General features: G+C 45.7%; 2 protein-coding genes across 2 annotated transcripts; both read left to right on the top strand.

Moving 5' to 3' along the window:
• Positions 1 to 75: 75 nt before the first annotated feature.
• MYCTH_2116402 (uncharacterized protein) lies at positions 76 to 4,474 on the top strand (the record flags this gene model as incomplete). Its single annotated transcript, XM_003660884.1, has 3 exons — positions 76 to 215; positions 396 to 2,163; positions 2,327 to 4,474. 3 exons carry the CDS (start codon positions 76 to 78, stop codon positions 4,472 to 4,474), a joined length of 4,056 nt encoding a protein of 1,351 aa, XP_003660932.1.
• Positions 4,475 to 5,581: 1,107 nt separating this feature from the next.
• On the top strand, positions 5,582 to 6,156 carry MYCTH_2108297 (uncharacterized protein; the record flags this gene model as incomplete). Its single annotated transcript, XM_003660883.1, has 2 exons — positions 5,582 to 6,103; positions 6,148 to 6,156. 2 exons carry the CDS (start codon positions 5,582 to 5,584, stop codon positions 6,154 to 6,156), a joined length of 531 nt encoding a protein of 176 aa, XP_003660931.1.
• Between the last annotated feature and the right edge of the window lie 6,022 nt (positions 6,157 to 12,178).

Genomic DNA, 12,178 nt, shown 5'->3' with positions numbered 1-12,178 from the left:
TTGTGTACCCGGCCTCCCAATCTTCCCAGTCGCCGGCAAACGATCAAATACTTCCCAACGCCCTCGTCCTCCGATATGTTCAACACACGAGATTCACACGACCCGTATTACGATACAGCCATATTCTCAAACCCTGCATTCGAGCCCAAAGGGCCTAGGAGCCCGTTGGTGTCAAAAGACACCGGACACTTCGTCAACGCAGGGTCAACGCTGAGGTTCGAACCTGAACATATCACAGCCCAGTCACGCAACATATGGCAGCCTGAACCAACTTCGAGACACTATGGTTCGAGCATCGGTGGCCCATATTGCAAAGCACTTTGCTGACTGTCTGCAGCACCGCAGGATCAGAGTTCGCAGTTGGCGAAGCCGACTAGTTCCCGAGGCCCGGGAAGCTCAAGCCCTGCCGCAAGGGTGAGCGCCAGGAAGCGACGGAATGCCAAATCTTTGCAAAACGAGTTGCCGTCGGCTTTGGATACCTCTCCGCAACATCAGCGGAGTGCATCTACCCAAGCTAACTCTCCTTCCACGACCCCGGTTGTTCGCGGAATACCCCTCGTCAGCCTACGCCAGGCCTTGCCAGACAAATTCCGGGCCATATTCCCATATGAGCTTTTCAATGCCGTCCAGTCAAAATGTTTCGATACTGTCTACCGCACTAATGACAACCTTGTGGTTGCCGCCCCCACCGGCAGCGGCAAGACGGCGATCATGGAGTTAGCTATCTGCAAGCTAGCTCTCGACCGAGGAAATGAGAATTTTAAAATCATATACCAAGCCCCTACCAAGGCCCTGTGCTCTGAGAGAGCTCGTGACTGGGAAAAGAGGTTTGGCCACATGAACCTCAAGTGCGCGGAGCTGACCGGAGACACTTCACCAGCCGAGATGCGGCGCGTCGGTGATGCTTCTATCATCGTTACAACTCCTGAGAAGTGGGACTCCATCACCCGGAAGTGGCAAGATCACCGACGACTTCTCCAGATGGTAGAGCTATTTCTCATCGACGAGGTCCATATTCTGAAGGACGTTCGTGGCGCGACCCTCGAGGCCGTGGTCTCGCGAATGAAGGCCATTGGAGCCAACGTACGGTTCATTGCCCTCAGTGCAACAGTTCCCAATTCGGAGGACATTGCAAGATGGTTAGGCCGCAACCATACAAACCAGCAACTCCCCGCCTACCGCGAGGCATTTGGTGAAGACTTCCGCCCAGTCAAACTGCAAAAGTTTGTCTACGGCTTCGAAAGTACTAGCAATGATTTCATGTTCGACAAGTTTCTCGACCAGAAGCTTCCGGGACTGCTCTCCAAACACGCCGAGCACAAGCCGATTCTTGTTTTCTGTTTCACTCGGAAATCGTGCGAAAGCACCGCAGCTATGTTGGCGGAATTCGCAGCCGACAGACCGGAACGCGACAAGCTCTGGCCTGTGCCTTCCCAAGGGATATCTGTCATGAGCAGAGAACTGCAGGAAACCATCGGGTTTGGCGTAGCCTTCCATCATGCTGGACTCGATGCACAAGATCGGAGCGCCGTCGAACAGGGCTTTCTTACCGGCCAGCTGGGCGTCATTTGCTGCACCTCCACCTTGGCCGTAGGCATCAACCTGCCCTGTCACACCGTCGTCCTCAAGGGTACGGTGGGCTTCACAAACGAAAAGCTGGAAGAATACTCTGATCTCGAAGTCATGCAGATGCTTGGACGCGCGGGTCGACCACAGTTCGATGACAGCGCGACAGCCATCATTCTCACCCGCGGCGCCAACAAAGAGCGGTATCAGAAAATGGTGTCGGGACAGGAGATTTTGGAAAGCACGCTGCACCTGAACTTGATTGAGCACCTCAACTCCGAGATCTGTTTGGGAACCATCCAAGATCTACCATCCGCAAAGAGATGGCTCGGTGGCACCTTTTTGAGTGCGAGACTCAGACGCAATCCTAGTCACTACCACCTCTCAGGTGGAACCAGAAACCCATTCCAGATCGACGACAAACTGGAAGAGATTTGCGAGCGTGACATTAGGCAACTTCAGGAAGCGCAACTGGTAACAGACCAAGACACATTTCGCTGCACCGAGTATGGACGTGCAATGTCCAAGTATATGGTGGAGTTCCAGACAATGAAACTTCTCCTGCAAATTCCTCGCGGTGCTGGGATGGAGACATTGGTAAGGGCCCTCCCGAAGCATTCTGTTTGACACCGATGTACTGACCCGCCAGATTACAATTCTCGCCCAGGCGTCCGAGTTTCGAGAGTTTCGCCTCAGACCAGGGGAGAGGCAGCTCTTTCGGGAAATCAACCAGTCTCCCGTCATCATGTATCCGATCAAGGAGCCGGTGACCCAGACGCGACACAAGGTTTCCCTAATAGTCCAAGCTCATCTAGGATGCGTGCAATACCCTGATTCTAATGACGCAGTCAAGCTCAGACGTCAACTCATGATTGAGCGGAAGCTGGTTTTCGAACGACTGAGCCGCCTGGTACGAGCTGTCATTGATTGCAAGGGATATGACCGCGATTCAGTGGGGACAAAGACAGCCCTTGAACTTGCGCGAGGGCTTGCGGCTGAGTCCTGGGAAGGACGTGCCACCCAGCTTACGCAGGTTCCAAGCATCGGGCCCGTGGGGATGAGAAAGCTGGCGAGCAAGGACATCCACACCGTTCTGCAACTTGCCGACAAGGATCACGACGAGATTGAGCGGTTGATGTCACGCCAGCCGCCCTTCGGCAAGAACCTACAGGCCCAGCTTGACAGGTTTCCCCGCCTACACATGGAGGCAGCTGTCGTCGGCCATAAGGTCCAGCGTAGAGCCGAGGAGCCTGTCTTGATTGAAGTCAAGGCCACTCTCAGATACCTGAATCCCAAAGGTCCTCCAAACTGGCTGGGCCGCTCACCAGCTCTAACATTTCTAGCGGAGACTCACGGCGGAGTCCTGGTGTACTTTTGGCGCGGGAGTATTAGAAAGCTTGACAAACAGGCGGGCCTCGAACTCAAGTTCTCTGTCGGTTTACGTGATGTAAATGAACAAAATTTTTGTCATTTCAGCTGTGAGGAAATAGTCGGAACAATGGTATCAACGGCCATCGAACACAATATCCCAGCCTCTGTGTTTCCGTCGCGACAGATTGCAGAAAACAGAGGGCTCGATCGGCGGAGGGACAAAGACTCCCAGGACTACCTTGATAATGACGGAATCGACGACTCGGACCTCATCCTAGTCGCTGAACAAGCGGTGGTCCACGCCTCAAATACACATGGAGCTGGGGGCAATTCTCGGGTGGTTTCGGACGATTATTCATTGGTTGAGGAGCTGGCTGTGCAGAGTTACTCAAAAGAGGCAGACAAGTTCAACGACCATCTGGCGGGCTGCAATAATGAAGACGGCAGCAATTCGTCACAGATGGTTAACTCAGAGGCCGTTCGGTTGCCGAACGGCAAATGGCGTTGCAATCATCCCTGTAGCGGAAACGCCCCCACGAGATCTGGCAAGCCATGCAGCCACCGATGCTGCAGAGAGGGCCTGGACAAGCCCAGCAAACTTGGGCCGCAGCGGCAAAAGAGGAAGAGACAGGAGTCCGCCGTAGATGGCGGGGACGAGCCAAATAGGAACCGGTCTTCCCGAAACCGCCCACCGCAGCAAGCAGAGGTGATGGCACGCATATCAGCAGGTCCAAAGGCTAAACGCCCAAATGTCGAGGGGAAGGTTGAGGGGACGCCACAAATGTGTCAACTGGGTCCCAGTCCGCCGCTCAAGAGCTCTTCCAGGGAGCCAATGAACGACTGGAGCGACGTGGATCTTGACGATATGGACATAGATTACATCGACCTCTCCTTCATGGACGATGGTAATGAAGAGGACATTCTCAAAACGGCAACTACCATGTCTCCGCCCAATATGGGGGGTCACACTCTGGGGACTCGGGTGAGCGCTACCGACCCTGGCGCTCAGAGCTCAAGCCGAGGCGATGGTCAACTGGTCGTGGCGATACCCTTGAAGGAAAATGACGACATAGGCAACTCATGTCTGGAGAGTTGCGATTATTATTTCCAACCGGGCGGTCTCTCTCCGAACAACTGCACGGTGGCGCAAGCTGAAGCAAGGGCATTCAAGTCCGGGGCTAACGATGAAGTGCTCTGCGAAGAGCTGTCAAACAAGTCGTCCGAGGCAACTACCAGCTTTTCAGAGCGCAATAGTCACAGGGACACGGGAGCAACACCTTCAGGAGAAACTAAATCCGGGCATCCGGGTTCTTCCGTCTCCGTTGACCTTCCAGAGATGACCTTGGAACAGTCTCCTGGTAGTTCTGCAGCAGCTGAACCAACCAGGTCCCTCATCGTTAGAGATGCAGCCGAGGCAGCTACGGGCGATGGAAGCTCAAAGGGGCGACCTGCTAAGAGAGTTGACGAGCCTGACTGGGTCGCCGAATTTGATCCTGAGTTTGTTGACATGTTCAGGGGTTATGTCACGTTTGTATGAGGGTTGAGCCAACTCAAAGTTGCACACCAATACGGGCTCTTTTACGACAAAAAGCTATTCTGGGAAGATACAATGTGCTGTTGTTGCAATGTAGAGGTTTTATCTGTTGCAGTTTGACGCAGACCACACAAGTTACAGTCGGCCACTTTGCGGCCAGGTGTAATGTCTTTTATTATCGCAAGGTGGACAATTGCCAGTTCCCGGCTGTGTTCAACTTGTCTGTTGAACTAATACTCAGCAAGACAGTCTCGAACAACCCTCTAATTACTGGCTCAACTGCTTACTGTTGGCGCACGGCGTTGCATAATGCAGTCAAACGGGACATATTACGGAAGGCAAAATGCAATGTGCCGGTCAAATTCATATACGAAAGTGATGCCTAATCATTTTTCGTGTCCGAGTCTCAAACGTGTAAGTGGGTGGCAACGAGAGCCGCGCCGGTCCCGGTGTCTTGGAGAGCCACCCGAGTATCTGTAGCATTGCCTAGATGCGCAGTGCATTACATCTGCCTAGGCTGAAACAAGTATACAATGCAGGGCAAGCGATTGCCAATGCGAGTTTCCGAGAATGGCGATACGCCATCGCTGTGTCTTTGGGAATGTCGTATTACTTCTATTTAGAGGTGGGTAGTGAACTCCATTGGTACTTTATTTTCGGCGACAACGAGCGGTGCTTGCGTCTGAAGGCGCGGCAAGATGCACTTGGAATGACTAGCCATAAAGCCGCTATAGAATGATCATCATAGTACTGCAGCGGGACCAACACTCGTCGGTCGATGGCGGCATCCCGTCATGTGGGTGATGCTATCGGATGTCCGGACTCCGGGCAGCTACCTAGCTTTGCAGAATCAGATGCCCACCAGCGTGAGGCAGCAACCTGCTGCAGTCGTCAAATGGTGTTCGTAATCGGTCATGGAATTTTTTTTTCTCCCCGGGGGGGGGGGGGTGGGGGGGGGAGAATAAAACCGGCACGAGATATTCCAGAAGGGTTATTCTTCTTTTCCTCGCTTTCGTCCTTTTCCGTGACTTCTTGCAGATTGAAAGTGAGAGACTGATAATTAGCCCTTGGGTGTGGAACTTAATAATAATATTTAGCTCACGACAAACGATGGCCGGGTTGACCTATTACCCGGCAGCTATTCATACGCACCAGCAATTGAGCCATGATGTCGACCAGAGGTCAATCTCGATCTACGATGCCACCACCGACGGCGAGGCGGTAGATGACACGTCCGCGGCCGCACCCGACACCCATCATCATCGTCGTCGTCATCATCATCATCATCGTCATCGTCATCACCTTCTCGGGAACCGTGAAGGAGACGGATACGACGGTGACCACGAACCCAGTAGCGCCTGGCCGATGCCCTCGCCCGGGCGGGAACGGAAACCGGCCGACGAGGCAACAAGCGACGACGACAACAACAACCACCATCACCTCGGCGGCGTCGTCGGCGGCAACAGCCTCCTGCTGGACCCGCGCCCGTCTACCAGCGCCGACGACCCGCTCAACTGGTCGTGGGCCAAGAAGCACGCCGTGCTCGCCGCGCTCATCCCGGGCTGTCTGCTCTCCGACTGGACCCTGACCTGGGGCACCGCCGTGTTCCCGATGCAGGCGGCCGAGTGGTACGTAAAAAAAAAAAAAAGAAGAAGAAATGACCGGCAGACGGCCAGATACCGTGATTTTGGGAGGATTCTTTGCTTTTCGCTCGTCGTGATGATTTGTGATGAAATAATACCTGCTGACAATTGACCGACCGACCGACCGGCCGCCGTGCCTTTGGTCATCATTCGTTCAGGGGCATGACTGTCGAACAGGTGATGCAGTACGTTGTCTACGGACGCGTCCATCATATAAGGCTAGATAAGATAAGACCTGTGGATCTGGCAAACGGGCTAGCAAACGGAGGGTTCTTTGTTCCTATCCTCTACTTATACAGAGCCACAGGGCCAGCAAACGTGGGAAGGAGACATCGCTCTTTTGAACTATTTACAACTTACCAACTTTCTTCTATCAATTGGAACCATCTTCTATCAAATGGTAGCAGAAACTCTGCTCTAACCATCTAAAACCATTAGCACTAGATTCGTTTCGCGTTAATAAACAGTTTAGTACTACCTTCGCGATAGTTACGCTCTGTTTTGGCGACTTGGTAACCGAACTAGGCAATTCTGTTATAACCACCACAAAATCCCTCTGTTCCTAGCGACTTGGTAACTAGGGTAGTTATCTATCCTCCTCTTATCTATTAACTATATCTTCGTTTGACCCTAGCAACTTGGTAACCGGTAGCTAGGCAAATCTTATATCAATCCTAGGATCTTTTCCTATAGAAGATCCTCCTTGATCTTCCTATCCTTTAAGTACTCCTGCTAAAAAACTAAATATTAAGGAACTGTCTGATCACGCTATAAGCGTTCTAAGGAGGCGTAATAAGATACCCTATATACTATAGGTATAGGCGTTAGATTATAATCCTAAAGGCTAATTATAAGAAGAAGCTCCTCTATAGGAACCGGAATTACTACTCGAATTTGCTAACGAATATAAGCTATAGTAAGCTAAACCTAATAAGTTTAGCGCTAATAAGGAGACGTTAGCTTGGTTAAATAGTAAGATAGATCTTTGGTTTAATTAGCTAAAGGAACGAACTAATTATATTTCTAATAAGACTAAAGGAGCTATTTATAAGCTATTATAGACACTTAAAAAGAATCTTACTAGGATAGATTGTAACTTTGCTTACTACCTATAAAAAGCTAAAGATCGAATTTCCTAGTATCTAGAGAAATATATAGAAGAAACGATAGTACTATTAGCTAATTATATTAAAGGGCTAGAAATCTATATAAATTAGTATAATAATATACTTAGCTAAGTAATAACTTAAATAAAGGAGTTAGTTAATATAATATATAGTATAGAAAGTAAGATTAATAATTAATTACCTAGTTATTAGCGATCTTCTTTTAACCTTACTAGACTTAGTATTATTATAGAAGAAGTATAATAAGTTAGTAATCTTATGAAAGATATATAATATAATAGTAGTACTTTTCCTATACCCTCTAAGGGCATTAGTATTAGCTATCGTTATAATCTTAGCTGCTCTAAACGTATATAGCCTTTGTGTAAGATCCTATACTTTGTGGCTAGTAGAGGTAAAGAACCCGGTTCCTCGAGCTCTAACGATAATAACGATAAGCTATCTAACCGTCGCTAACCTATAGGTAACTAGAATCTAGGACGCCATTACAGCGCTCTATACCCTGGTAACGGTAGTAGTAGTAACGGTAGTAGTAATAATGACGATAATAACAATAGATATCATAGACACAAGTCTATATATAATATTACTATAAGTATATAGAGCCGTTTAGACTTTAAGATTAAGAGGGACGATATTAGCTAGTTCGATCCTTCTTTCCCTAACCTATATTCCTTAGGCATTGTTAATGACGGCAAGAATCTGGTATTTACCGACGTCTACTGCTTTGCTAACCGTATTAAAACCTTCCTAGAAAGCGACCCTAATAGTAGCGTTAAGACGTAGATTCTATCCTTCTTCCAAACTCTTCTTAGCGGTCTAGCTATCATTTGGTAGACTAACGAGTTAAACGGCTCTATATATAGACAATTACGCGAACTAGGTCTTCGAGCTATTATAAATCGACTATAGGAACGCTTTATACCTAACGCTATAACTACTACTTGCAAGTTTAACGAAGCTAGCCTACATTTGAAGGATATCGCGAAGGACAAGTAAGCGCTTAGTTTCTTCGTTTAGAAGATACTTTGTTAGGTACGCTTAATATATATACTTAATAAATGTAACGATAACTAGTAAGGAGTTATAGTTTAAGTCTAGTTAGCTATAGACCTCTATATTAAGTAGTATTTGGATCCTCCCTAGTAATACTCCTTACTTGGTACCTATATATAGTATATTAAGTAGTCTTGATCTATTGTTTTAGCGGCCGCTCTTGACCACTACCTATACCTATAGAAAAGGTTATCTATAGATAGTAAATTAGAGTCTTCTAGGGCTAAAGACAAGGGCTTATATAAGCCTATATACTATAATATTAATCGACCTTGATAATTTAGTTATAGATATAACAAGTTTCCTAAATATAACTAGTATGACTATAGATTTAACCGTAATTATAAGTTTAATCGTAATCGTAGATTCGACCGTAACTACGACTAGGATCACTATGACTAGGATCGCTATAACTAGGATTGCCGTAACTAGGATCGCTATAAGTAGGGCAATTATAGCTAAAAGCAAGTTAGATTTGGCAAGGATAACCGCTAGTAAAAGGAATATTACGACCGCGCCTACTTTGCTAAAGAAGCTAGTAATAGCTCCGAGCCAGATCAATTTAACGTATAGTCGGCCAAAAGTGGCCCTAAATCTAGATCTAAATCTTCGGGTAGCAATACTAGTATCGCGTACCTCGTTCTAGACTTATAACGTACTTGCCACAAGTACTACAAATCCTTTAGCTTATATATCGAACTATATACTTACATTAGGCAATGCCGTAGAACTAGTCCTCTTCCTTCTGTCCGTAACTATAAAGCCAATCTTACGAACTTAGCTTGCTATACTTGTGGTTTCCATAATACTACTCTAGAATCGCGAAACGCCCTCTTCTGGCACTTGAAATCTCATAAGGACGCAAAATCTGGCAGCGTTCGCCGCCTAGCGGATCCTTCTACTTTAATTTACTAGTCAGATCTGCCTACTTCGCCACCGGAAAACGTGTACCAAGCTGTAGACATATTACCTATTACGTTGCCGGCGGACACTATAGCAAAAGCGTACTAGGTCAGGGACGTACCTCCTAGGCGTACGCCTAACCGCTACGGTTTACTGCTAGGATATACTTATCTATACGTTAGGGTATACTACGAACCTATAGATCGCGAAGCCGTAGAAGTATACCTAGATCCTAGTGCTAGCCGCTCCCTAATCGACTATACATTCTTATAGCAATTGAACTACCAAATCGAACGACGTAAAGGTAAAGTCAAAGGCATAAGAAACGCTATATTAAACCTTAACGAATAGGTGTCCTTCGATATCTATTTACTAGGTATAGAAAACAGCACTCCTACCCTAGCTAAGTTTACCTATATAGCGTAGGTTATTAACTCTCTAGTACCGAATCTTTTGATGGGAAACGAATTCCTAGATTCGTATGACACGAATATCGACTACTAATGCAAAGAAGTCAAATTATAGCTGTTCGACTTCCGTTTTCCTTTCTCTATATACGCGTACTCTATACCCTACGTATAGAAGGTCAAAACTACTCGCGAAATTACTCTTCTACCTAACTAATAGGCAATAGTGCCTGTCGAATACAAGCCTTTCCTAACAGGTTACGCCTTTATGTTTAACTCGGCTTATATAGCCGTCTATAACTTTGTTATGGATACAAAGACCCTAAAGGTTATACCTGTCGAAAATACTATACATAGAACGCTTCGTATTCTAAAGAGGCACCCTATTAGAAGGATTAAAGAAATAGAAGATAGTAGCTATTTTGCCTGTTCGTAGGATACCGCTTTCTATATAGCGGCGATCGTAACTACTACTTTAACGATAGCTACACCTATAATAGCAAACGACGTTAACCCTACGTTAGTAGTTACCAATTAATACAACGTTATACCGGTTAACGCTTTTTTTAACTTAAACCGCTATTCGAGTATAATCCTCGAAGGTAGTTACATCCCTACAAAGCTACCTATAGCTACTACCTTATTTATAGCTACTAGCAATATAAACGTCGTCGATAACGCCGATTTAGATATACCTATTAGCGACTTCGTCTTCTAACTTGCTTAGCAATCTTAACCTTTTCTACTATAGGATATTTCACTAGAAGCGATCCTAGGAGCCGCTAACAAAGTTACTAGCGAAGCGGAACGTAAGCTACGTATACCTAAGAAGCATTCTACATTAGGATTAAAGATATTAAGGTCCCTACCTGAGATTGTCACTAACAACGGCGTCTATATCTATATAAGCGACCTAGTACTAGCGTAGAAGTTTGCTAACTTGGTCAATGAATTTCTATAACTATAGAACGACGCTAGTCTGATTAATATACCGTGGAGCAAATAGATGAAAGTGCCATTGGTAGAAGGCTAGTAACACTAGAAAGTACGCTCCCGCGCGTATCCGTTGAGCTAGAGGGATAGGGAAGTCCTAGATAAAACCTTCGATGCCCTCTATTAATAGGGTAAACTATAGTTCGCGAGAGATACCACTCCTTTTGCCTATCTTATCTTCGTGGTCTAGTATACCATAAAAGGCGTTGTAAAGGGTTGCGTCGTTATCGATCTATATAGTCTAAACAAGGTTATTGTTCCTGATAATTACCTACTATTACTATAGTTAGAGATTATTACGGCTCTACAAGGAAAGAAATTTATTATGGTAATTGACATTATATCGTTTTTCTATTAGTTTGGTGTATATCCTTTATATCGCGACAGATTTACATTAATTAGTCCCTATGGTCTAGAACAGCCGACTATAGCGCTTATAGAATACCGTAATTCGCCTGTATATGTGTAACGGTTTATAGATTAGCTATTATAACTATATTCCTCCTATTATTATATATTTATTAACGATATCGTCATCTTCTTAGATATAGCCAAGGATTACGTACGACATTTAAAGACTATTTTTAACCTATTTTATAAGAAGAATATTGCTATCTTGTCTATTAAGTTATATATCGGCTACCTAAATGTAGAACTACTTAGCTTTTATATAGATAGTCTTGGCCTTACTAATATAGATTAGTATATTAAAGCGTTTAAGTAGTTGTCCTTTCTACGTACGTTAAAAGCGCTAGAACAGTACTTAGGCATTACTAGTTTCCTTCGACACTTAATTCTATACTATACGAAGATCGCCGAGCCGCTTTAGAAACGTAAGACTGACTTGCTTACATATAGCCGTAAGTCTAGCAAACTAGAAGTCGGTAACCGTACCTAGAGGATAGGCTACTATAGCTATACTTCCTTCGAGCTAACTAAGTAGGAAGAAGCGTCCTTTGTAGCCCTATAAGAGGCTATATATCGCGAGAACTCGACTATTCTTGTCACGGAAATATACATGCAGATGCCACCTAAGCCACCGGCACAGACAGGCCAATCAAGCCAAAGAAACAAAAGGACTAATCACAACATAGGGAAGCACAATGATCACTACGCTCACTAGTGATCAGGGTAATCATCACCATACAATCACTCACAATCACCGTAATTACAAGTGATCGCTAAGATTATATATATATATAGATAGTCACTCGTTATAGTAGACTCTAGAGTTTACCAATGGTAACAATCACAATCATAGTACTTATACTAAGTATTGCCGACTACTATAAGAGATAACTCTAGTGTTATTATAAACCCTTTGGCTTTACCAAATCCCTTAGACAACCTGCGCCCTTGTCTGCTTTACCTACCTCCATCTAGACCCTTTTAGAAGAAGTCTAAGTTAGGTTCGTTATACGTTATTACTACTCCCTTTGTTCTATTATAGTTTAGAATAGAGGTGACTTCGACCTTGACATTGATATAGCTACCGACGTCATGGCTAAATAACTGCTTGCCTAGCTTGGTTAACTCTAATAGCAGATCTAGGAGTTAGACTAGAGAGATAAGGCTGCT

The sequence above is a fragment of the Thermothelomyces thermophilus genome, chromosome 1 (assembly GCF_000226095.1).
Source record: "Thermothelomyces thermophilus ATCC 42464 chromosome 1, complete sequence".
Taxonomy (NCBI): domain Eukaryota; kingdom Fungi; phylum Ascomycota; class Sordariomycetes; order Sordariales; family Chaetomiaceae; genus Thermothelomyces; species Thermothelomyces thermophilus.
Note: the sequence above shows the minus strand (reverse complement) of the source record. Positions and strands in the feature narration are given on the sequence as shown.